At 49.8% G+C, this 27,005-nt stretch overlaps 1 protein-coding gene and 1 pseudogene across 1 annotated transcript in view; one reads left to right on the top strand and one right to left on the bottom strand.

The window, feature by feature from the left end:
• LOC134984285 (gastrula zinc finger protein XlCGF71.1-like) overlaps positions 1 to 6,207 on the bottom strand; it is a 61,734-nt gene extending 55,527 nt beyond the window's left edge. The window contains exon 1 of the mRNA XM_063949907.1: positions 6,097 to 6,207. Within this exon, the coding sequence (XP_063805977.1) occupies positions 6,097 to 6,207 (111 nt within the window). The remainder of the gene's footprint in view (positions 1 to 6,096) is intronic.
• LOC134984282 (gastrula zinc finger protein XlCGF26.1-like) overlaps positions 1 to 27,005 on the top strand; it is a 265,738-nt pseudogene that overhangs the window by 216,984 nt on the left and 21,749 nt on the right.

Here is a 27,005-nt window from a genome sequence, read left to right as displayed (position 1 = left end):
AACACCTGACGCCTAGCGCCCTATACTTTTTAAATATGGCGCCAAGCGCCCATTGTCCTTATAATGGTGCCGGGCACTAGGGGTTAACCCCTTCAGTGCTGCAGCGGCCATTGTCCACGTGGGCTGGGGGTCTCTCCGTCCACACTTTTTCCCCCCCATTCAAGCGGGTCAACCAGGGACCCATGTCCCAACGATTTGGTCCCTGGTCCCGCAGTCCTTAATGGGGTTACCGGGAGTTCTTTGGGGGTTCAGGCTCCTCCTGACGTGACAGTCCATCCGCATTGCTATGAGCCTTGCCTTGCTTGTGGATAATATGAAAGTCATAAACCTGAAGAGCAAGGCTCCACCGCAACAGTCTGCCGTTTTCCCCTGTGGTGTGCTGAAGCCACAGTAATGGATTGTGGTCCGTTACCACCGTAAAATGGCGGCCATACAAATAGGACTGAAACTTCTTCACAGCCCAAACAATAGCCAAACACTCTTTTTCAATTGTGGCATAACCCACCTCCCGCGGTAGCAGCTTTCTGCTCAAATAGTCCACCGGGTGCTCCTGTCCATCCGGCCCCTCCTGGCTCAGTACTGCCCCAAGTCCGTACTGTGACGCATCAGTCTATACAACAAAGTTGTTACTATAGTCCAGTGCCATCAGTACTGGGGCTTGTACTAGAGCTGTTTTCAACGACTGGAATGCCAACTCACATGCGGTCGTCCAGTCAACTAACTTGGAGAGTTTCTTCTTAGTCAGATCAGTCAGGGGTTTGGCCACGGAACTAAAGTCAGGGACAAAATGTCTGTAGTACCCTGCAATCCCTAAGGAAGCCAGGACCTGTCTCTGGGTTGTGGGCCGGGGCCAGTTGCGGATTGCCTCCACCTTCGCTGGTTCAGGCTTCACCTTGCCTCCCCCCACACGGTGTCCCAGGTACTCTACCTCTGACATCCCCATTTGGCACTTGTCTGCCCTGATGGTCAGACCTGCCCACGTGCCTCAGGTGCTCTTCCTAGGTTCGGCTGAAGACAGCAATATCATCCAAGTAGGCCTGGGCGAACTCTCTGAACCCCTTCAGCAGGTCATCGACCACACTCTGGAAGGTGGCTGGCGCATTCTTCATCCCAAATGGCATGGTTTTGAACTCAAACAAGCCACAGGAGGTGATGAAGGTGGACCGTTCCTGAGCCTCGGGAGTCATTGGTATCTGCCAATACCCCTTGCTCAGGTCGAATGTAGAGATGTATTTCGCTCCAGCCAACTCGTCTAACAGTGCGTCAATGCGGGGTAGGGGATAGGCGTCGGATTTGGTCACTTCGTTCTACCGGCGGTAGTATATGCATAACCTGGTTGTCCGGTCCTTCTTGGGAACCAGTACAACGGAGGCGGCCCAGGGACTGTTGGAGCGCGTGATTACGCCTAGCACTAACATCTCCTGCACCTCTTGGTAGATACTCGCCTGCGCCTCTGGTGAGTCCCGATACGCGGGTTGCCGAATCGGCCTGTTCTCGCCAGTGTCTACATGATAGGCATGTAGGGAAGTCAGGCCGGGCTTCCTGCTGAACTGGGCCTCAAAGGACTGCAGCACTGACTCCAGCTGCTCCCTCTTGGGGTTACCAAGCTCACTGCTCCAGCTAACTTCCTCTACACCACCCTCACCCTTGGCATCCGCGAGGAGGTCAGGAATGGAATCCTTTCCTGGTTCCTCCATCGGCAGGCAGCACACAACGGCTACCGACTCCACACGCTCGTGATATGCCTTTAACATGTTTTCATGGTAGATACGCTGCCTTCTACCATCGCTGTCAAATGACACTACGTAGGTGATGTCGCTTAGGCATTTTGCGACCGTGTACGGTCCTGCCCAGGCAGCCTGGAGCTTGTTCTGACGTGTGGGCACCAGAACCAGCACCTTCTGCCCTACTCCAAAGACCCGAGCACGCGCACCCTGGTCATACCAAGTCTTCTGCTTGGTCTGTGCTTCCGCATGCGCTAGTCCCATGAGATTCTCTAACCGATCTCTGAGCTTCAACACATACTCCACCACGGACTCATCCTGGTGAATCAGCTCCCCCTCCCAAGACTCCCGGAACAGGTCGAGAGGTCCACGGACTCTGCGGCCATATAGTAACTCGAAGGACGAGAATCTGGTTGACTCCTGGGGCACTTCCCGATATGCAAACAGGAGGTGCGGCAGGTATCGCTCCCAGTCTCCCCCTCCGAAGTCACAAATGCCCATAGCATCTGCTTCAGAGTGCCATTAAATCTCTCGCAAAGTCCGTTAGTCTGGGGATGATAGGGGGCAGTGCGGAGTTGACGCACTCCGCACCTCGCCCAGAGACACTGGACCAGATATCTCATGAACTGCGTCCCTTGATCAGTTAGGATCTCACTGGGGAACCGTACTCTACTAAATATGCCTAGCAGAGCATCCGCTACCTTTTCCACAGTGATGGCGGACAGAGCCACAGCCTCTGGATACCGGGTAGCATAATCCACCACGGTGAGGATGTATGTCTTCCCCGATCTACTGGGCACAGGTAGGGGACCTACTATGTCCACGGCCACTCGGAAAGGTTCCCCGACTATTGGCAAAGACCTTAGGGGAGCCCGAGCACTGGAGCGTCCAAGCCGTTGGCATACATCACAGGACTTACGGTAGGTCCGGACGTCATCCGACACTCCGGGCCAAAAAAAGATCTGCGTCAGGCACCTCGGTGTTCGGTCCCTCCCCTGGTATCCCGCCAAGGGAATTTTGTGTGCAGCTGACATCAGTTGCTCCCGAAAGCTCCTGGGAACCACCAGTTGAACTTGCTCCCACACCGGCCTATCCCCTTCTACCTTGGCTACCCGGTACAGTAACCCTTTCCACCAGGTCACACTCCCAGCCCCATCCCAGCAAGGCCACGGCCAGCTTGGCGCCTCATACCTTCCAGGGATGGGTCAGAGAGCTGAGCTTCCCTAAACTCCTGCCTGCGGCCCTCACTTTCTCCTAAGTCTGGACACTCTACAAGGGGAATATTGGGGTGAGTCAAGTTGGGGTCAGTCATGGTAGGGTCGGGGTGGTCACTCATACTCACCGCCGGAGTTGGCAAACCACTAGGGACAGGAGCATCACTGGGCACCCCCACAGGATTCAACAAACTGGAACCGACATCCTCTGCGTTGCTAGGGGACGTAGGCCCACCAGAGGCAAGGGGCAGATGTGCTGATCTGGCCGCTGTGGTCTTTTCCTCTGGGATGGCTGATGCTGTGGTTGGCGTCAGTTCAGCCGCTGTGGTCTTTTCCTCTGGGCTGGGCTGTGCTGGCAGAGACGAGGAAGACTGTAGTCTGGCTGCTTGACTCCGGGTGATGGCGTTCGCAAGGCAGTAACGATTCCTCCACCGAGATCATTCCCCAAGAATACATCAGTTGGGAGGCCATCCATTACGGCAACATCTCTTAGCTCTTGTCCAGCTCCCCAGTCGAGGTAGACTCTGGCCATGGGCACTTCTCGCTCCAGCCCATCGGCCACTGTAACTTTTGCAGTGCAAACCTGCAGTACTGCAGCAGGATCGATAAGGTGGGGGCTTACAACAGTTATGGAGGCCCCAGAGTCTCTTAAGCCTTCGCCCTGCAGGGACCCCACTTGGACCGGCTGCAGGTGCCGCCACATATTTGGTGGGGGCTTCTTAGCCATACAGGTGACTCTTTCCGCAGAGTCCACCTGTTTCTCGCCACACTCCATCGGACTGACTGGAGGGGGTACAGTCTCTGGAGGCTCATCTCCACGGGTTAAGCAAGCAATCCGGGCTCCAGCACTGGGATTTCGCGCACGAGGTTGGGGTGCTTGGGATGCAGGACAGTTCATCCTCCGATGTCCGATTTTCCCACAGCCATAGCACTTTTTGTCCAGGCGTGGCTCCGATGTCCTCTGATTACTGGCAGGGGCACTGCGGGGCGGTTGCTGGCCAAAAGCACCCGGGTTGGAAGATGCTTGCTTTGGGAGGCGATGAGCTGAAGAGGGCTGTCCCCCTGGTGGTACAGTCTTTTGGGGTTGGCTGCTGGTTGGGCGCTTCTGCCCCTGCGGCCGAATTGCCACATACTTGTCTGCTAACTGGGCAGCCATCTTTAAACTGGGTAGCTCCCGGTCTAGCACCCACTCCTTCACTTCTTGGGCGCACCTGCGGTAGAACTGCTCCCTGCAGATCAGGTCAATCAATGCGTCCCATGTAGTGGCTTCCGAATCCTTCTCCCACTTCACCACGTACTGCCGCAGCTGGGTGGCGAACTGCTCATGGGTGCTGCTAGGATTCTTGGGCAAGTCTCTGAACTTCTTCCTGTAAGACTCTGGAGTGATGAAGAATCGCTGGAGGAGGGCCTTCGCGACTTCGTCGTAGTTCCCACAGTCCTCCGTGGCCACTCATCGATAGGCCTCCAATGCCTCTCCATGCAGAGTGGGCACAAGGTGTCTCACCCACCTCTGACTTGGGTAGATCTTGTAGTTTACAAGTCCTTTCAAAAACTTGCAAATGTCCATCAATGTCCCCATCACTGTCTGCAAACTTGGCAAACTGAACACGTCCTGATCTATGTACAATGTCACGATTCGGGTATCTGGACGCCATTACTTGCCTTTTAGATGTCTCCTGAGGCTGGCTCAGCATTCCAAGTACGGATCTCATCTGTGTCCACATTCTGCATATCCCTCCTGTCACTCTGAGATGCTGTCACAGCGGCGCCATGTTTGAATCTTGCATGGTGTCTCCCGTTCTCCGCGGCCTCCGCCGCCGCTCCTGTGTTATAGTTACAGGTTGTCAGAGTGGTGCCTCATGTCTGCCGCGGCCCTGCTGTCATCCATGTGTCTCAGTCTACAATTGTCACTCTGATGTCTCCTGTCCTCTGCGGGCGCGCCGCCATTGCTATTATGATTCCACATGTTTTTTCCAAACCAGCTTTCCCTCCAAGTACTAACATGGGCGCAGCCATGTTGGTTCCAGTCACATGCTCTGTTTCCACCAATCTGCTGCACTATGGAATCTGCATGATTGGCCAGCCAATGCCTGTATCTGAACCAGGAAATGGTCAGTGCTTTGTTTGTCATACCTTGTTCCAGTCTCTCTCTCCTGTGGATGTTTCTCCAGGTTCCAGCTCCTGTCTCCAGCATCCGCTAAGAGACCCGCACCTGCCTTCCATCCTGCGGTGCAGCATGACTCTGCAGTCCTCTGTGGCTGTTCCAGCTTCCAGCTATTAACTCATCTGCTTCCAGCGGCCAGCTTCCAACAGTATCCAGCTTCCTTAAAGTGCCGGTGTTGTTCTAGCGGATTCCTACTTACCAGCAATATCCACCAACCACTGGTAACCATTCTTCAGTTCTTCTGTTTCCACGCTCCCTAGCATCTTACAGTATTTACTCCGTGTCTTTATCACCTGGCTGATTCCATTCAGCATCCACTCCGTGTCTCCACCACCTGGCTGGTTCCATCCAGTAACTCCAACAGTTTATTCCAGTTACCAGCTTCATCTAATACACCTACTGGTGTGTTCCTCGGCTATCTCCACTACTACAGCCAGGCCTGGTAAGGTTATTCCATCAAAGGACTTTTACATCTGTTCTTCAACCTACCAGTGCTCTGTGATACCTTTTATGGTTAAGTGTTCCAGGAACTGTATTATCTGCCACTGCTATTATCAACTGTGAATGCTGTTGTGATTACACGGAGTCTGTTTAATAAAACTTTTAACCTGGTTGTCATGGTCACAACTTCAGGTTTCCTTCTACACTTACATGTCCAGGGGTCTGATTAAACCTCCCAAGTTTTATTTCAGTCCAGCCCCTACAACTGAGCCTTCCTCCTGTCAGCCAAAACCCTCAGTTGTGACACACAACAGCTGACAACGGCTCCCGGTGTACCACGGCCCGTGGTGCCCGCTCATCACGCCGAATCTGGATGATGATCAAGCGCTCTTGCTCCGCTGCCCTTTCCCCCAATTCCTCTAGCCGATCTGCTAGGGTATCCGGGCCGCCCCCCCCCCCCCACCCCCACCCCGCGACGTTGGGATCCTGGCCCTGCTAGGGATTGCTGGGAAACATTGCTGCTGTGAGAGAGGGCGGGGCTTGTGGGTCTCACCGGTTCCTTACGAAGGTCCACTGTTGGGCCGTCCTCTTCGATGCTGACGCTGTCAGTGCTTTCCACCTCTGCCCGATAAGCCTCCACCATGCTCATGAGCGCCGCCTTCATGATGCTTCTGGACGCGTTGAAAGGGATATCCACACCCTTCTCCTGGCACACGATCTCCAGATCATCCTTGGATATTCAGCTGGATTCCGCCATCTTGTGCGTTCTCCTGCGCTGCAGTTACTCCTCCCCTGAGTAACTCGGCTTCTCCAATCGGGTGATGAAAAGCCGCCTGGGATTATCCCACTGCTACCACCAATTTCTGTGACAGGACCAGTGTTCGCAAAAATGCGCTATAGCGCGTTTTTTACCCGGTATTGATGTTCAGGGACTCACATTTCCAACATGCGTGAGTCCTCTGGGACGCGCTCCGCTGCAGCCAATCCCTAGCCTGGCAGATTGATTGGCGTGGCGGCCCGGCGCCAGGCTTTAAAAAGAGGAGGTGGAGCCTTGCCAGTCAGGACATGACAGCGCAGCTCCGTGGCAGCGATCTTCTGTGACAGTGGGTAACCCGTGGCTGGGGAGGGGGTTTGGCTTCTGAGTGCTGCCAGTGGTCCGTGGCCGGGGAGAAGGGAGTCGGGTGCTCCGCGATCTCACGGTAGATATTTGCTTTACACAGTGGCGTGGGGAGAGGGGGGCTGTCTGTTCCTGCGGTGGGGGCTGGTTCAGGGACGGCACTACAACGAGTCTCTTTGACTCATTAAATGCCGCGAACAGCGCTGCGCCTGTTCGCCCGCCCTTCACCAGTGCCCCAGAGCCCGTGTGTTAAGACCAGCACTGCACAGCCAGTCACTTGGGTCCTGTCTCCCGGCCAGTAAAAGGTCCGCTCTCCTTCTCCTCCGTACCTATTTTACTAATCTAAACTCCCCTCTATTGCTGCTGACACAGACACCGGGCTGGAAGGGGAGGACAGGGGCCGCTCTCTCAGCCCTTGCCTACTTCTATTACAGCCCTGCATACCTCCCAACTTTCAAAATTGTCAAAAGGGACTTCCGTGCCGAAAAGGGGAGTGTCTACATAAAAATGGGAGTGGCTTTGCATAAAGGGGCGTGGCCTTACGGCAATTCCGCAATCGCGAGCCAAGGCCCCATTCTTGTTACTAGGGGGGCATGGCCAGCGCTCAGTGAGCTGCTGGCATGCCCCCAGTACCTCCATGAATAGACGCTGTGTGCGCATGCGCACAGCGTCTATTCACTCGGCTCTGCTGTGAGTGCAAAAGCCTCCCAAATGTCCCCCCCACCACCGCGGGACACTGCTGGCCACGGGTGGGACAGCGGGACTGTCCCGCAAAAATTGGGACAGTTGGGAGGTATGCCCCTGTCCTGACCGTCCCCGGCTCCAAAAGTCCATCGGAGGAATTTGCAGAGGCACTGGCAGTCGTGTCCATACACCACTGACTTCAAGCAATGTGACAGTAGTACAAGCCCCTCTCTCAAACACTCCCTTTCCCCTGCCTCCATCTATCCCCTCTCTCGATCTCCACCCTTTCTCTCTCGCTCTGTCCGTCTCGTTCTCTCTCTCTCTCTCGTTCCCTCGCTCTGTCCGTCTCGTTCCCTCGCTCTGTCCGTCTCGTTCCCTCGCTCTGTCTGTCTCGTTCCCTCGCTCTGTCTGTCTCGTTCCCTCGCTCTGTCCGTCTCGTTCCCTCGCTCTGTCTGTCTCGTTCCCTCGCTCTGTCCGTCTCGTTCCCTCGCTCTGTCCGTCTCGTTCCCTCGCTCTGTCCGTCTCGTTCCCTCGCTCTGTCCGTCTCGTTCCCTCGCTCTGTCCGTCTCGTTCTCTCGCTCTGTCCGTCTCGTTCTCTCGCTCTGTCCGTCTCGTTCTCTCGCTCTGTCCGTCTCGCTCTGTCCGTCTCGTTCTCTCGCTCTGTCCGTCTCGTTCCCTCTCTCTCTCTCTGTCCGTCTCGTTCCCTCTCTCTCTCTCTGTCCGTCTCGTTCCCTCTCTCTCTCTCTGTCCGTCTCGTTCCCTCTCCCTCCCCCTCTCTCTCTCGTTCCCTCTCTCTCTCTGTCCGTCTCGTTCCCTCTCCCTCCTGCTCTCTCTCTCGTTCCCTCTCTCTCTGGCCGTCTCGTTCTCTCTCTCATTCCCTCTCTCTCTCTCTCTGTCAGTCTCATTCCCTCCCTCTCTCTCTGTCCGTCTCCCCGTTCCCTCTCTCTCTCTGTCCGTCTCCTCGTTCCTTCTCTCTCTCTGTCCGTCTCCTCGTTCCCTCTCTCTCTGTCCGTCTCCTCGTTCCCTCTCTCTCTGTCCGTCTCCTCGTTCCCTCTCTCTGTCCGTCTCCTCGTTCCCTCTCTCTCTGTCCGTCTCCTCGTTCCCTCTCTCTCTGTCCGTCTCCTCATTCCCTCTCTCTCTGTCCGTCTCCTCGTTCCCTCTCTCTCTCTCTCTCTCTCTCTCTCCGTCTCCTCGCTCTCTCTCTCTCTCTCCGTCTCCTCGCTCTCTCTCTCCGTCTCCTCGCTCTCTCTCTCCGTCTCCTCGCTCTCTCTCTCTCTCCGTCTCCTTGCTCTCTCTCTCTCTCTCTGTCCGTCTCCTCTCTCTCTGTCCGTCTCCTCGCTCTCTCTCTCTGTCCGTCCGTCCGTCTCCTCGTTCCCTCTCTCTCTCTGTCCGTCTCCTCGTTCCCTCTCTCTCTCTGTCCGTCTCCTCGTTCCCTCTCTCTCTCTGTCCGTCTCCTCGTTCCCTCTCTCTCTCTGTCCGTCTCCTCGTTCCCTCTCTCTCTCTGTCCGTCTCCTCGTTCCCTCTCTCTCTCGTCCGTCTCCTCGTTCCCCCTCTCTCTCTGCCTGTCTCCTCGTTCCCTCTCTCTCTTTCATTCCCTCTCTCTGTCTGTCTCGTTCCCTCTCTCTCTGTCCGTCTCGTTCCCTCTCTCTCTCTCTGTCCGTCTCGTTCCCTCTCTCTCTCTCTGTCCATCTCGTTCCCTCTCTCTCTCTCTGTCCGTCTTGTTCCCTCTCTGTCTCCCCACCTCTCTCTCTCTGTTCGTCCCGCGCCCTCTCTCTGTCCGTCTCTTCTTCTCTGTCTCCCCCCTCAGTCAGTTTCTCTATTCCCCCTACAGCCCCCCTCTCTCTTCCCCCTACACCCACCTCACTCTCTTCCCACTATAGTCACTGATTGCAAAATATGCGCTATATCGCGTTTTACGCACTACAAGCAGAGAGGTCTCTGAGTGACCAGTGTGTCTCTGCTAATAATACTGTTTCAGTGCCTCTCTTGCCATCAAATCACCACTGGTAGCTTCTCCCCATTCAATCGCGCTGCCCGCAGCTTCTCCCCGTTTAAAATGTATAACGTGATCTGCCTGGCTCAGTGGTTGTATAGGTGGTTCTACCTGGTGCAATGTATATAACGTACTCTGACTGGCGCAATGTATATAACGTGCTCTGCCTGGCGCAATGTATATAACGTGCTCTGTCTGTCGCAAAGTGTATAACGTGCTCTGTCTGTCGCAAAGTGTATAACGTGCTCTGTCTGTCGCAAAGTGTATAACGTGCTCTGTCTGTCGCAAAGTGTATAACGTGCTCTGTCGCAAAGTGTATAACGTGCTCTGTCTGTCGCAAAGTGTATAACGTGCTCTGTCTGTCGCAAAGTGTATAACGTGCTCTGTCTGTCGCAAAGTGTATAACGTGCTCTGTCTGTCGCAAAGTGTATAACGTGCTCTGTCTGTCGCAATGTATATAATGTGCTCTGCCTGGCGCAATGTATATAACGTGCTCTGCCAGACGCAATGTGTATAACGTGCTCTGCCAGGCGCAATGTGTATAGCGTGCTCTGCCTGGCGCAAAGTGTATAGCGTGCTCTGCCTGGCGCAAAGTGTATAGCGTGCTCTGCCTGGCGCAAAGTGTATAGCGTGCTCTGCCTGGCGCAAAGTGTATAGCGTGCTCTGCCTGGCGCAAAGTGTATAGCGTGCTCTGCCTGGCGCAAAGTGTATAGCGTGCTCTGCCTGGCGCAAAGTGTATAGCGTGCTCTGCCTGGCGCAAAGTGTATAGCGTGCTCTGCCTGGCGCAAAGTGTATAGCGTGCTCTGCCTGGCGCAAAGTGTATAGCGTGCTCTGCCTGGCGCAAAGTGTATAGCGTGCTCTGCCTGGCGCAAAGTGTATAGCGTGCTCTGCCTGGCGTAAAGTGTATAGCGTGCTCTGCCTGGCGCAATGTGTATAACGTGCTCTGCCTGGCACAATGTGTATAGGTGGTTCTGCTTGGTGCAATGTCTATAATGTGCTCTACCTGGTGCAATGCGTATAATGTGCTCTGCCTGGCGCAGTGTGTATAGGAGGTTCTACCTGGTGCAATGTGTATAAGCGGCACTACTGTGTGGTGTAATGTGAATTGCCACTATTATGTGGCCAAGCCCCTTCCCCACAAAGCCAGACGCCTAAGTTTTTGTTTTGTTGTTGTGTTTTTATATTTGAATAATTAATAAGAACCTTCAATCCGATGGGACCCACAAAAGAACAGTTAGGACCCCAATTTTTAAAAGTGAGGGGTCCCTGGGACCCACTTTTTTTTCGTCTCAGCGCAATCACTGAGGACGGTCCCGTACGAAAGCACTCGCGTCCTGTCTCCTGCGCACAGAATGGAGGGTTAGGTCACACGAGGCCTGACCACATAGGGGATTCCCGCTTACCGTCAGCAACCGCCTGTTACTGACTCCACCCGCTACGTTGTGGGCGGGTTTATGCTGCCACCACCAAACTCCTAACCTGCCGTGGCGTTTGGAACCACATTTCTGCTCTGTATGTGCCGACGCCTTGTCTTACCACACCTGTGTGGTGTTGACGAATCCCCACTAGCCATTTGCTAGGCCTCAACCGGTAGCTGGCGGAAGGCGGAACTTGGAGACGCTAAATGCTTTCTTGGACAGCCGGAGGATGGGGCTAATGGTTGGCATAACCCTGTAGGTCACAAGATGAAGCAATCTTCTTGAGGCAGATGTTTATTTTCTCAATAATAGCCTTAAAAAAGACTCATCCCTATTGCTAGGGACAACAGCATACAACAAGATGTTCCAGCAAAATAAAGATGGTACAATACAATACAATGGGGCAGCAGCCCTCCTTTTATCCTACTCCAATAGACATTACCACAGGGGGTAAGCCCGCCCTGTGGTGTACAACCAATCAGTGTTTACCCATGGGCTGTGCATGTCTTGGTCACATGCACAACTAACATTGTTCCCTATGGACAGTGGGGAGTGGTCGTTCTCCTTTGCCTGTCCCATCCTGGAGGATCAGGATACGCCCCGGTGCCGTTCAGTCTAGGCTGGGGGAAGTTTTCCTGCCTAAACTGACTTCCAGAAACCTGCCCGGGACCTAGCCCACTGCCTGCAGCCTGGATTTGGGCTCCAGAGCTGGGCAGCCTAGCTCCCCGGTCCAGGTTTCCTGGCCACTACGGGTGATCTCCTCCATGGAGCTCCAGAAAAACACTCGGCTTGTTTCAAAGCTGAGCTTCTTCTCTCTCTCTCTCCCAATGCCCCTTTCAAGAGTGAGGCTGGAAGGGAAAGTATTCCGTTTTTGGGGAAAAGGTCTGGGAGAATCCATCAGCCTGCACAGCCATGGATTCCCCCTTCCTGGGACACACAACCAAGTAAGTGCAATTTACCTTTAAATACATTTCATATTCCCAGGCACTGCAGTGCCTCATAACACAATATATATGTTATTGCAATTAAAACAATGTTTTTATTCTGGTTTTAACTTCTGTGCCCTGATATGAAGCCCGGCAGCTCAGTACGCTTGTCCCGGCCGCCGCAGCTCTGTGTCTCTGGAGCGCTGAGGCACCGGGAGTGTAGCTCCCGGTCCCCAGTGTCCAGTGCCCTACACATACCCCCGCCGCTAGGGAGGTGGCTAGCCCAGACCCCTTGAGCGGCGCACTCTGGTGGCCTCGACGCACAGGGAGCCGGCTAGTCTGGTCCCCTGTGTGCGGCGCTGTATCCGGTGCCCTCGCTGCAGCGTCCGGTAGGGAGCTGGGCTGCGGCGCACCGCCCAGCAGCCCAGGACGTTTGTCCCGGCTGCTGCGGCTGACCACCTCCGATGGGCTGAGTCGCTGGGAGCAGAGCTCCCGGCCCCCCAGCAGAGGCAACCACAGAGCGCGCTGCAGCGGGAGCTGAGCTCCCACCCGCAGCGGCTCACCCTTCTCCCCCGACGCACACACAGCTCCCGGACTCCGGCGGCGCACACCTGATGGCTGCAGTGGGAGCTGATCTCCCGGCTGCAGCGGTTCCCCTCTCCCCCGGCGCGCACACTCTGCTCAGTACGCCGGGGGCTGCCCTCACTGCCGCGGTCGCTGGAGAGGTCCGGGACCGTGGCACACCTTTAAAATACACTTTTAAAAGCATTTTAAACACCTGGCGCCTAGCGCCCTATACATTTTAAATATGGAGCCAAGCTCCCATTGTCCTTATAATGGCGCCGGGCACTAGGGGTTAACCCCTTCAGTGCCGCGGCGGCCATTGTCCACGTGGGCTGGGGTCTCTCCGGCCACAGTGGTCTCAGGATGTTTCTAGAACTTTGGTGGGTTACAAAGTCCATGTATAGTTCAATTTCTAAGAATGGTCATCGTTTGTCTCATAATCACATTCTGATGATTCAACGCCACATCTGATATCTCAGCATTGGGTCAGGAGTCAGATAGTGAGGTCACTAATAGCCCGAGCTATGATGATCTCATTAGAGCGGTACGCCAGCTGCTAGGTTGCACTGAAACATATGAGGTTTTATTGCTAGCAGACTATGGGTGACTGTGTGTTTTTCTTATTCATATCTCTGAATAAGCATTTAATAGAAGCATGGCTAAATCCAGTTAAACACTTTTCTGGGACAACACGATTTCTGTCTAAATATCTTTTCCCACAGGCTATGACAACTAAATCGCCATCGGTGGAGTCTTCAGTTTCTAAACTTTCACTAAAATTGACTATTCCAGTCCCGGGTGCAGCTACGCTTAAAGACCCCTCGGAGAGTAAGCTGGAGGCCATGCTAAAATCCATGTATACAGCAACAGGGGTGATGCTTACACCTGTTTGAGTTGGAGCTTGGGTTAACAAGGCTGTAGTTGCTCAGGTTAGGCCTACAACAGGGTTTTTCCTCAGACCAGCTTTTATTTCTTACCGATCACATTTGTGAATTGGTTGAGTATTTAGGTACGGCTTCGTTGGACGTTGGACAAGTTTGTTCTTGGCTTGTGGCCCGACAGCCGCTGTGATTGTGTTCTTGACAGGCCGAGGCCGAGTCAAAACCAGAAGTAGAGGCGTTGCCTTCCACTGATGTTATTTGGTCCTGAATTGGACAAATGGATTACTCAGTCAACAGGAAAGGAAATACGCTGGACCAGCGTTCAAATCTTTTAGACCTCAGTCCTTTTTTTTAGATAAGAATAATTTATTGTCACTGTACATGAACATGTGCAGCGAAATTACATACAGTTCATGTCATATACACAGAAGGGCAGAAGCGATTCCTTAACCTAGTGGTACAACATCTTAAACACCTCTAACGTCTCCCCGATGGCAAGAGGGAAAAAAACACATTACAGGGATGACCCCAATCTTCAATCATCTTGGTTGCCTTTGACAGACTCCTCGCGGTGAGTACATCCGCCAACCTAGGCAAGGGTTGGCCGATGATCCTCTCTGCGGATTTAATCACTCTTTCCAAGGCAACAAGATCCGAGCACTTGGCATTACCATACTACACCGTGATCGCGTAGGTCAGCAAGCTCTCAATCACGCAGCGGTAGAAGTTAACGAGTTGATTGCTACAGACCTGCTACTCGGAGCTTCCGTAAGAAGAAAAGACGCTGCTGAGCCTTCCCGACCACAGACGTGATATGCAAGAACCATGATAAATCTTCCGTGAACTTAATCCCCAAAAATTTCACATCGGTAACCCTTTCCACCTCCTCACCATTCAAAATCAGCGGACAGATGTCGATTTTTTTAGATTTCCTAAAGTCTATCACAACCTCCTTGGTTTTCTTACTGTTTAATAACAGGTTGTTTTTAACCCCCCACTCAGCGAGTCTTCTGTCACTTCTAGCAAGGTTTGAGAATCCGGCAGCTGAGACTTGCCCAAGGAAGTGGTTGTCTGCAGATGAATAAGACGAGGGGGTTGGATGTAGTTCCTTCTCATGTACAAGGGGAAATGAGGAACGTAGGCGGGGCTAAGAGTCAGTGAGTTGTAGTTCTTGAGAATGAGGCTGAAGTAGGGAACTGTGGCTTGTGGACGATGACTAAAAGACATAGTTGTAGACAAAGAACTGCGGGTTGTGGTTTGAAAGACGAGACTGTAGATAATGAACTGTGGAACTGTGAATGATGATAAAAGACGTGGCTGGAGACAAAGAACGGTGAACTGTGACTTGAAAGACGAGGTTATAGATAATCAACTGTGGAACTGTGGACGGTAGTTTAAAGACGTGGCTGGAGACAAAGATCTGCAGACTGTGGCTTGAAATATGAGGCAGAAAGACAGGGTTTAAGGGTTTAACTGGACTGGGTTTTCCTGGAGCGCTTCCACAGGCAGCAGTAGGTTAGGAACGGCAGGGCTGCAGCAGCAACTGAGAACCGGCTAAGCTGGGTTAGGAGAAACCAGAATACGGCAAGAATTCTGTGAGCAAAGGGCTAAAGCACCTACAACAGGGTTGTAACTTGAAGCACTGGCCTCCCTGTCAAAAACCAGCCCCCTTTTATAAGGATAACTCTCCCTGGATTGGCTGGAAGGAAACAGGAAACCAAACTATGCCTCAGACTTGGTCTCCAACATGGTGGTGCCCAGTAATGCAGACATCTCTGCATAGCCTCACAGCTCACTGCCCCTGGTCTCCTAGCAACATTCCGGCAAGAGAGACCCGCTGCAGCGGCGTCCCGCCGCCACGAGCGAACCCCCTCACCGCCGCTACCACTGCCCACGGACCTGGTGCGGCAGCACTCCTCCTGTGCTGCCCACAAGCCGCATGTGAAGCCAGCCCCGCGGCCCCAGCACACAGGTAAGACCCCGGCGCTGACTTCTTCTCACCACCTCTCTGTAACCACTCTCATCTCCACCGGTTATCAAACCCACCAAAGTGGTATCATCTTCAAACTTAATCACAGAGATTGTCTACAAATTAGACTCACAGTCAGAGGTATACAAGGAATACAAGAAGGGACTTGAAACACAATCCTGCGGAACTCCTACACTTAACACCAGTTCAGAAGACAGGTCAGAGCCCAGTCTGACTGCGGGCGATGTGTCAAGAAATCCAACAGCCAATCACATATGGCAGCATCATATCAGATTCGTAAAAGCTTTTTTACTAACACCGCCGGCACTACCGTGTTAAAGGCGGAACTATAATCCACAAATAACAATCTAGCATAGGTGTCTCTATTTTCAACATGACAAAGTACTCTACTAAGCACCATAAGAGCTGCGTCCTCAGTTGATCTGTTCGACCGATAGGCAAACTGATTAGGGTCAAATCCCAATGGGATGACACATTTTAGATGGACCAAAACAATTCTCTCAAAACATTTCATTATCAATGAAGTGAGAGCAATCGGCCTATAGTCGTACAGACCAATGACCGACGCAGACTTAGGAATTGGAACAATTCTTGAAGTTTTGAAGCACCGTGGAACAGTGCATTGACTCAGAGAAAAGTTTTAAATCTTTGTAAAAATGCCTGCCAACTGCTCAGCACATGCCCATAATACTCTGCCTGAAATACAGTCCGGGCCAGGAGCCTTCCTTACGTTCTTTCTGCTGACACAATCCCTAACCTCAACTTCAGTCAGGGTCAAAAAACTATCTCAATGGAATCTAAAAGAGTTACCTGTAGAAGAGTCAACCTCTTCAAAATGTGCATAAAAGTGATTTAGCTCAGCAGATGAAGGACCGCCCATCCTGACAGAAGTAGAACTTTTATAATCAGAGATGTATTTAATTCCTCTCCACATCGTTCTTGCATCACCCGATTCTTTAAAATGGTTTTCAGTCTTACTCGAGTAAGCTTCCTTAGCAAGACGAATACCCTTTTTTAAATTAAACCGGGAAATCATATAAGCTAATTTGTCTTTTACTCTAAACGCCCTATTCCTAGCTCTCAATAAGGTACGAACCTCACTGTTCATCCAAGGTTTGTCATTTGGGAAGGTACGAGCTAACTTCCTCTTAGTAACACTTTCTATGCAACAATTAATATACAATGACACCATTGATGCCCAACGATCGTTATCAACACCTAAATCCCCAGTAGCCTCCTCAATAAACTGATCCCAATCAATACACTCAAAGCAACCCTGCAAACATAATAAAGCTCCCTCTGGCCAGACTTCAACTTCCTTAGTAATTGGTTGATCCCTCCCTAATACCGACAAATATCTGGGAATTAACCAGAGTGATGAGTGATCGGACTGCCCAACATGATGACACAAAAGACATTTGTATGCATGCTCAACACATACCTCCCAACATGACCCTCTCCAGGAGGGACAGAATGCTCTGCTCCTGGACTTCCCTCTTAATTTGTGATTGCCATCACCTGTGCTGAAACACCTTTCTTATCCATTAACCTGTTTAACACAGGTGCTGGCAATCATAGAGAAAGGGAAAAGTCCAGAAGCAGAGCATTGTGTCCCTCCTGGAGAGGGTCATGTTGGGAGGTATGTCAACATTAGGGGTGGGGTGGGCTAGAGGAACAACCATGCAGAGGGACGTGGTTTTCAACAAACCACTAACCATCATCAGGACACAAAGGCCGCTGACAAGCCAGTGGCATGACGGGCTCCCAGCCCATCTCGGCTGTGGGAGCACACCTTCAGACGTTTCACTTCGCGTGGTTTCAGATATCACAGATGGTTGGATCCGCAATTTTGTTTTCAAAGGTTTCAAAATTGAGTTTGTCTACCACCGATGCGGTTTTTCACGACAGGTCTGCCTGTGTCAGCAGACAAGTGAGCAGGTCTGCAGACCGCTGTTCAGTTTCTCATACATTCAACAGTTTTGGTTCAGGTTCCAGTACACCAACAAGGTCAAGGGTTTTATTCCAATCTTTTTGTAGTACCAAAGCCGGATGGCTTGGTCACACCGATATGGAACCTAAAGGGGTTCAATCTGTACGTCACTTACTACACATTCAAGATGGAATCCCTACGGTCAGTGATTGCTGGTTTAGAACCACAGCTATTCATGATTTTGCGGGATCTCAATGATGTGTACTTACACATTCCAATTTGGCCACCGCATCAGGCGTACTTAAGTTTGCAGTACAACAAGCGCCTCGGTTATTCACAAAGGTGATGTCTGTGGTGATAGTTCATCTCAGATCCCTGGGAGTGATAATCATTCCATACTTAGATGACCTTCTTATCAAGGCTTCGTCTCAACAAATACCTCTTAAGCATGCCTTACTGTTGTACGGTGTACTAGTTCAGTACGTTTGGATTGTCAACTTAAAAAAAAAAAAAAATCAAATCGCGTCCTGTGTCAAAGAATTACATTTTAGGAATGATTCTGATTACGGTGGATCAACGCATTTACCTGCCATAACAGAAAGTACATGCTATTCATCATCTAGATATGCAAGGGGATGGGGAACGGGGATGTCCTCTGCACTAGGATGATTACGGCTCATTTATAATCAAAGTTTCCCCTAATTATATGATTACAAGGAATAAATCATCATTCATCATAGGGGGTGCCGCCATAGACAATAAAATACAGAACAACACAAGACAGAGAAAGATTGTCTCTTTGCTGGCGCACTCAAGGGAAGAAGAATAAATTTATTTATATTTATAATATTTATTAAAAAGTAACTTTTATTAACTTTATTTAAAAATAATGCAATTGAGAAAAATGTGAACAAGTATGTGCAAAATTCTGTGATTTCCGTGAGATGATTCACAAATGTAAAGAAAAAGATTTGAAAAAAATAATAGTAAATAATAAACAACTGTTACCCAATGCTTGATTTTTGTTTTTATAATAAAAGGCTGTTACACAATGCTTGATTTTTATTAAATTGCTTGGATATATATTCTGGATCGTGAGTGAATAAGTGGTGATTATACATTATATATCATTGATAAATTTTACCCACTTTGTGGTCCACTTTATTATACAGATGAGGTATTTACGTTCACTCACATGTGGGTGAAGGAGAGTTAGAGTTATGGGTAATAATCCTATCTGATCAGATATTGGTTGCACATAAGATTTATTGAAGAGTATTCAAATCTCTATTCATAATTAGGTGCGATCAATAAGCAGCAGTCTGTGATACAAACTCTAAATTTGGCAATGTGCACCATCTATGTCTGACATATATTCATCAAACTTAGGGTGTATGTTTTAGTAGCAAGCTCTGTAATTAACAATATTCAAGTAATCAGAAAATTAATATCAGAGCTGTAATAGATATAGGGCTTACACTGAGTTCCCATATGGATTATATCTAGGGAACATTGTGCATATATCACTGTGGGTAATATCCCACTGTTATTGGTGGGAGTGCATTTTGGATTTATTAGAGGTCATTCATGTCTCTATCTGTAGTTAAATACGATCATAAACAACAGTCTGTGGTGCAGACTTTATGTTAAACAGTATGCCCCCTCTGTGTCTGAATCATATTCTTTAAACACGGCGTGTGTATTCAGGCTGCAAGCTCCGTGGTTGACAGTGTTGATACAATCATAGACAACAGTCTGTGATGCAGACTTTATCAGTGTGCACCCTCTGTGTCTCAGTTATATTTATTAGGCACAGTGTATATGTTCAGGCTGCAAGTTCCGTGATTAACAATGTTGACCCGGTCAGGAATTGGTAGCTGGAACTACAATGGATATACAGCTGTATGTAGACTGTTGTCTATGATTGTATCAACACTGTCAACCACGGAGCTTGCAGCCTGAATACACACGCCGTGTTTAAAGAATATGATTCAGACACAGAGGGGGCATACTGTTTAACATAAAGTCTGCACCACAGACTGTTGTTTATGATCGTATTTAACTACAGATAGAGACATGAATGACCTCTAATAAATCCAAAATGCACTCCCACCAATAACAGTGGGATATTACCCACAGTGATATATGCACAATGTTCCCTAGATATAATCCATATGGGAACTCAGTGTAAGCCCTATATCTATTACAGCTCTGATATTAATTTTCTGATTACTTGAATATTGTTAATTACAGAGCTTGCTACTGAAACATACACCCTAATAGGCCCTACTCACTCGGCGATTCGCCGCCGAGGTGCCCGACGGCCGATACGGCCGACGAGCAACCCGGCGGCGGGGGGGCAGTGACGGGGGGAGTGAAGTTTCTTCACTCCCCCCGTCACCCGGCTGCATTGAAGTGCAGGCTAATATGGACGAGATCGTCCATATTGGCCTGCATGCACAGCCGACGGGAGATCAGCGATGAACGAGCGCGGGGACGCGCATCGTTCATCGCTGTAGTCTCCACACTGAAAGATATGAACGAGTTCTCGTTCATTTATGAACGAGATCGTTCATATCTTTCAAATTATCGCTAGGTGTGTAGGGCCTATAAGTTTGATGAATATATGTCAGACATAGATGGTGCACATTGCCAAATTTAGAGTTTGTATCACAGACTGCTGCTTATTGATCGCACCTAATTATGAATAGAGATTTGAATACTCTTCAATAAATCTTATGTGCAACCAATATCTGATCAGATAGGATTATTACCCATAACTCTAACTCTCCTTCACCCACATGTGAGTGAACGTAAATACCTCATCTGTATAATAAAGTGGACCACAAAGTGGGTAAAATTTATCAATGATATATAATGTATAATCACCACTTATTCACTCACGATCCAGAATATATATCCAAGCAATTTAATAAAAATCAAGCATTGTGTAACAGCCTTTTATTATAAAAACAAAAATCAAGCATTGGGTAACAGTTGTTTATTATTTACTATTATTTTTTTCAAATCTTTTTCTTTACATTTGTGAATCATCTCACGGAAATCACAGAATTTTGCACATACTTGTTCACATTTTTCTCAATTGCATTATTTTTAAATAAAGTTAATAAAAGTTACTTTTTAATAAATATTATAAATATAAATAAATTTATTCTTCTTCCCTTGAGTGCGCCAGCAAAGAGACAATCTTTCTCTGTCTTGTGTTATTCATCATCTAGTACTGCCAGTGCTCAAACCACGGACAGTCTCGGTGCATTTGTGCATTCGACTGTTGAGACAGATGGGGGCATCTTTCAAAACACTCCAGTTCGGAAGATTTCCGCTTCAGGTCCCTTTCAGCTGGATCTTCTCGCATAGTGATCCGGCTCTCGTCTACAAATTCATCAGATGGTGCGCTTGTCTCCAGGGCCAGAGTATCACTACTCTTGTGGCTCCACATACACAATCTCACTGCGGGAAAAAGGTTTGGAGTCTGGAATTGGATAATTCTGACGACGGACGCAAGTCTCAAAGGTTGGGGAGCAGTGGTCCAACATTGTCCCGTTTCAGGGTCTATGTTCAGACCGAGATAGATTACTGTCAATCAGTGTCCTGGAACTCAGGGCAATTTACAGCGCTCTGCGTCAGGCAGTTCACTTGCTCCTGTCTCAAGCTGTTCAGGTCATGTTGGACAATGCGACGGAAGTCGCATACATCAACAAACCAGGAGGGACTGGAAGTCGCATGGCCATGCAAAAGTTGCTCAATTGGGCCGAACATCACCACATGATATTGTTGGCGGTCTTCATTCCAGGAATACACAACTGGGAAGCAGATTATCTCAGTCGTCAGGATTTTCCTCCAGGAGAATGGGCCTTACATCCAGAAGTGTTCCAGCTATTAGTCCAGTGGTGGAGTTACCCAAAGGTGGATCTAATGGCTTCTCACCATAATCATCAGACAGTTATGTGTCCAGAACAAGAGATCCAAAGACAGTGGCAGTGGATGCTCTCACCATAGCATGGCCATACAGCCTTGTGTATCTATTTCCGTTTCCGCTGCTTCCTCGGTTGCTAAAGCGGATCAAACGAGAGTCCACGACCGTCATACTAATGGAACCTCGTTGGCCTCGGAGAGTGTGGTTCTCTGATCTCCATGGTCTACTCGCAGATGATCCCTGGCTGATTCCGCTACGTCCAGACCTACTACAGCAGGGGTCGTTCCTTTACCCTGATTTAGCGCAGCTGCGTTTTTGGGGTGGCTGTTGAAACCACTGTCAAGACAAGAGGTCATTCCACAGTTGGTTATACCAACCGTGGCCCTCATTCCGAGTTGATCGCTCGCTAGCTGCTTTTAGCAGCAGTGCAAACACTAAGCCGCCGCCCTCTGGGAGTGTATCTTAGCTTAGCAGAATAGTGCTGAAATTTTTTCAAGCAGTTTCAGATTAGCTGCAGACCTACTCCTACCTTGCGATCACTTCAGTCTGTTTAGTTCCTGCTTTGATGTCACAAACACGCCCTGCGTTCGGCCAGCCACTCCCCCGTTTCCTCAGGCACACCTGCATTTTTACCTGACACGCCTGCGTTTTTTAGCACACTCCCGGAAAACGCTCAGTTACCACCCAGAAACACCCACTTCCTGTCAATTACTCACCGATCAGCAGAGCGACTGAAAAGCGCCGCTCGACCTTGTGTGAAACTGCATAGTTTTGTGTGAAAGTACGTCACGTGTGCGCACTGCGGACAGTACGCATGCGCAGAAATGCAGATTTTTAGCCTGATCGCTGTGCTGCGAACAACGACAGCTAGCGATCAACTCGGAATGACCCCCCATGTTACGTGCTAGGAAGCCAGTTTCAGCAGCTCATTATCACAGGATTTGGCGAGCTTATATTGGTTGGTGTGAAGCTAGGCTGTTTCCGACATCTTCTTTCAAGTTATCCCATCTTTTGCTATTTTTACAGACGGGGTTAGATGAAGGACTACGTTTCGCAACACTAATGGTGCAGGTCTCTGTCTTGTCAGTTTTCTTTCAAAGGCGTTTGGCTCTTTTGCCAACAGTTCACACTTTCCTGCAAGGTGTCCTTAGAGTTCAACTTCCATTCATTCCACCTACAGCTCCATGGGTCTTGAATCTGGTTTTGCATGTTTATTCAGTCAAGTTTTAAACCCTTGCAACTCGTGGATGTTAAGAAACAGTATTTCTCCTAACCTTAGCTTCGGCAAGGCGTGTTGAACAATTGGGTGCCTTGTCATGCAAGCCACCGTATCTGGTATTTCATACTGACAGAGCGGAACTTTGGACAAATCCTGCTTTTCTACCGCAGGTAGTATCTTCTTTCATATCAATCAACCAATCACAGTTCCTGTTTTTCAGAAGATTCGGGTACTCCAGCTACATTGGATGTGGTACGTGCACTCCGCGTTTATGTAGCCCGAACATCAACTGTACATATAACGATACTTTGTTTGTTCTCTATGATGCAGTCAATATAGGTTGGCCAGCTTCCAAACAGACCTCGGCCAGATAGATTAACCTGACCATTCGTCAGGTACACTTTCATGCTAGTCGATGGGAACGTCATGGGCAGCAGGCCTTAGAGCTTCTACGACGCAACCTTGCCGTGCAATTACATGGCCATCAGTGCACACGTTTGTGCGCTTTTACAAGTTTGATAATTCTGCGGCATCAGCTTCTAGCTTTGGCCGTCTAGTGTTACAGGTGCCAAACAGCTCTTCCACCCAAGGGGGAAACTTTGGTAGGTCCCAAGAGTACTCCAGTGACCCCTAGTGGATGAAAAAAGAAAACAGGATTTTGGTACTTACCAGATAAATCCTTTTCGTTGCACCCACAGGGGGCACTAGACACCCACCCAGAGCAGTTTCTCCTGGCTGGTGGTAAGTTCAGTAGTTCTTATGGTAACACATTTTCACCGACTTGTTCAAATGTTAAGGTGATTGTTATCTATTGTCGTGTCAACTTTCTAGTTGTCCGTTATGTTATGTGTCAACTTCATAGTTGTCTGTTATGTTATAATGTTATATGTAATTCTCCGTTGTTCATCCTCTTCGTCGCTTCAATTTTGCTCAGCAAAAAAAACACTAAGGCATCTTGGGAGTATGGAGGGGGAAGGAGGGTTACACATATACATTTTTAAATGTGTCTATCCCTGCTATCGCACCGTCCATATCCCAAGAGTACTCAAGTGCCCTCTGTGGATTCGAAGAAAAGGATTTATCTGGTAAGTACCAAAATCCTATTATCTATAGTAATAAAACAGGGACATGACTGTGGAGGTGAGGGGATTTGGGCATATTTACAGGATATTTATGTCTCCCCTATTTCACAGAGGCGTGAAGAAGACATCTGGTGAGCGTGAGACACCCAGCAGCCTTCCTCGTGTGTCAGGAGGACCGAGCAGGTCCCAGAGCCCCATCACGGTGCCTCCACCTCACTCACTGATACATGAGAGACACAGTGACCAGAAGATCTAGGAACTCATCAACAAGATCATTCCGCTGCTGACTGGAGAGGTGACTGCTGGGAATGGGGCATTATACAGTAACACTGTGGCACGTGTCTGGGTGATGACTGGAGAGGTGACTGCCGGTAATGGAGCATTATACAGTAACACCAGGGGATGTGTCTGGGTGATGACTGGAGAGGTGACTGCCGGTAATGGAGCATTATACAGTAACACCAGGGGATGAGTCTGGGTGATGACTGCAGAGGTGACTGCTGGGAATGGGGCATTATACAGTAACACCAGGGGACGTGTCTGGGTGATGACTGGGGAGGTGACTGCTGGGAATGGAACATTATACAGTAACACCAGGGGATGTGTCTGGGTGATGACTGGAGAGGTGACTGCTGGGAATGGGGCAGTATACAGTAACACCAGGGGATGTGTCTGGGTGATGACTGGAGAGGTGACTGCTGGGAATGGGGCATTATACAGTAACACCAGGGGATGTGTCTGGGTGATGACTGGAGAGGTGACTGCTGGGAATGGGGCATTATACAGTAACACCAGGGAATGTGTCTGGGTGATGACTGGAGAGGTGACTGCTGGGAATGGGACATTATACAGTAACACCAGGGGATGTGTCTGGGTAATGACTGGAGAGGTGACTGCTGGGAATGGGGCATTATACAGTAACACCAGGGGATGTGTCTGGGTGATGACTGGAGAGGTGACTGCTGGGAATGGGGCATTATACAGTAACACCAGGGGATGTGTCTGGGTGATGACTGGAGAGGTGACTGCTGGGAATGGGACATTATACAGTAACACCAGGGGATGTGTCTGGGTAATGACTGGAGAGGTGACTGCTGGGAATGGCACATTATACAGTAACACCAGGGGATGTGTCTGGGTGATGACTGGAGAGGTGACTGGTGGGAATGGGGCATTATGCAGTAACACCGGTGTATGTTTCTGGGTGATGACTGGAGAGGTGACTGCTGGGAATGGGGCATTATACAGTAACACCAGGGAATGTGTCTGTGTGATGACTGCTGGGAATGGGGCATTATACAGTAACACCAGGGGATGTGTCTGGGTGATGAATGTATCATTGTGTGTGTAAGGTTCCTATAAGATGTCAGGATGTCACTGTCTATGTCTCCATGCAGGAGGAGGAGTATATAGAGGAACACAGGGGTCTGTACAAGGACGTTATGATGGAGAATCACCGGCCCCTCACATCACTGGGTAAGAGGAGACTGTCATGTATTGTACAGGGGAGAGCAGGTATATATACTCACATCATCTGATAATCACATATATACACTGTACTCAGTCACTGTGTGTCTCCTACAGATGGGCCCAGTAACAGAGATACCCCAGAGAGATGTCCCCGTCCTCTGTATTCCCAGGATTGTACAGAGGAGAATCACAGGATCCCACAGGAGGATCAGGTAGGTGGGATTTAGGGTCTCCCCAATATTCCAAAGTGACTGTCACTATATGATCTGTAGACGAGCTGTGTGTCTTATACACTGATATTATACTGTTTCACCTCCGTTTAATCTGACTGCATGCAAATGTAATTATAGTGTTTCTTGTTTGTTTTTTAGGTCCATCGTCTGTCTGATATTAAAACAGAAGATATAGAGGGAGAAGAGACGTATGTGACTGATATGAAGGCAGAAGATATAGAGGAAGAAGAAGAGACGTATGTGACTGATATAAAGGCAGAAGATCTAGAGGGAGAAGAAGAGACGTATGTGACTGATATAAAGGCAGAAGATCTAGAGGGAGAAGAAGAGACGTGTGTGACTGATATAAAGGCAGAAGATATAGAGGGAGAAGAAGAGACGTATGTGACTGATATAAAGGAAGAAGATATAGAGGGAGAAGAAGAGACGTATATGAGGGGTGATCAGCAGTGTAAGGAGGAGGAGATCCCTACAGATATCAGCACAGGTGAGTAACAAACACTTTTCTCTGACGTCCTAGTGGATGCTGGGATCTCCGTAAGGACCATGGGGAATAGCGGCTCCGCAGGAGACTGGGCACAAAAGTAAAGCTTTAGGACTACCTGGTGTGCACTGGCTCCTCCCCCTATGACCCTCCTCCAAGCCTCAGTTAGATTTTTGTGCCCGACCGAGAAGGGTGCACACTAGGGGCTCTCCTGAGCTTCTTAGTGAAAAGTTTAGTTTTAGGTTTTTTATTTTCAGTGAGACCTGCTGGCAACAGGCTCACTGCATCGAGGGACTAAGGGGAGAAGAAGCGAACTCACCTGCGTGCAGAGTGGATTGGGCTTCTTAGGCTACTGGACACCATTAGCTCCAGAGGGATCGAACACAGGCCCAGCCGTGGAGTTCGGTCCCAGAGCCGCGCCGCCGGCCCCCTTACAGAGCCAGAAGCAAGAAGAGGTCCGGAAAATCGGCGGCAGAAGACATCCTGTCTTCACGAAGGTAGCGCACAGCACTGCAGCTGTGCGCCATTGCTCCTCAGCACACTTCACACTCTGGTCACTGAGGGTGCAGGGCGCTAGGGGGGGGCGCCCTGAGCAGCAATATAAACACCTTGGCTGGCGAAAATACATCACATATAGCCCCCAGGTCTATATGGATGAATTTTAACCCCTGCCAGATTACACTAAAAAGCGGGAGAAAAGGCCGCCGAGAAGGGGGCGGAGCCTATCTCCTCAGCACACTGGCGCCATTTTCCCTCACAGCTCCGCTGGAAGGAAGTCTCCCTGGCTCTCCCCTGCAGTCCTGCACTACAGAAAAGGGTAAAAAAGACTGGGGGGGGGGCACTAATTAGGCGCAGTATTAACAATACAGCAGCTATAAGGGGAAAAACACTTATATAAGGTTATCCCTGTATATATATAGCGCTCTGGTGTGTGCTGGCATACTCTCCCTCTGTCTCCCCAAAGGGCTAGTGGGGTCCTGTCCTCCCTGTGTGTGTGCTGTGTGTCGGTACGTTTGTGTCGACATGTATGAGGAGGAAAATGATGTGGAGGCGGAGCAATTGCCTGTAATAGTGATGTCTCCCCCTGGGGGGTCGACACCTGAGTGGATTAACTGTTGGAAGGAATTACGTGACAGTGTCAGTTCTTTACAAAAGACAGTTGATGACATGAGACAGCCGGCTACTCAGCTTGTGCCTGTCCAAGCGTCTCATAGGCCGTCAGGGGCTCTAAAGCGCCCGTTACCTCAGATGGCAGATACAGACGTCGACACGGATACTGACTCCAGTGTCGACGGTGAAGAGACAAACGTGACTTCCAGTAGGGCCACACGTTACATGATTGAGGCAATGAAAAATGTTTTACATATTTCTGATAATACCACTACTACTAAAAAGGGTATTATGGCCCTCATTCCGAGTTGTTCGCTCGTTTTTTTTCATCGCATCGCAGTGAAATTCCGCTTAGTACGCATGCGCAATGTTCGCACTGCGCCTGCGCCAAGTTATTTTGCTATGAAGATAGTATTTTTACTCA

The sequence above is a fragment of the Pseudophryne corroboree genome (assembly GCF_028390025.1).
Source record: "Pseudophryne corroboree isolate aPseCor3 chromosome 3 unlocalized genomic scaffold, aPseCor3.hap2 SUPER_3_unloc_47, whole genome shotgun sequence".
NCBI lineage: Eukaryota > Metazoa > Chordata > Amphibia > Anura > Myobatrachidae > Pseudophryne > Pseudophryne corroboree.
Note: the sequence above shows the minus strand (reverse complement) of the source record. Positions and strands in the feature narration are given on the sequence as shown.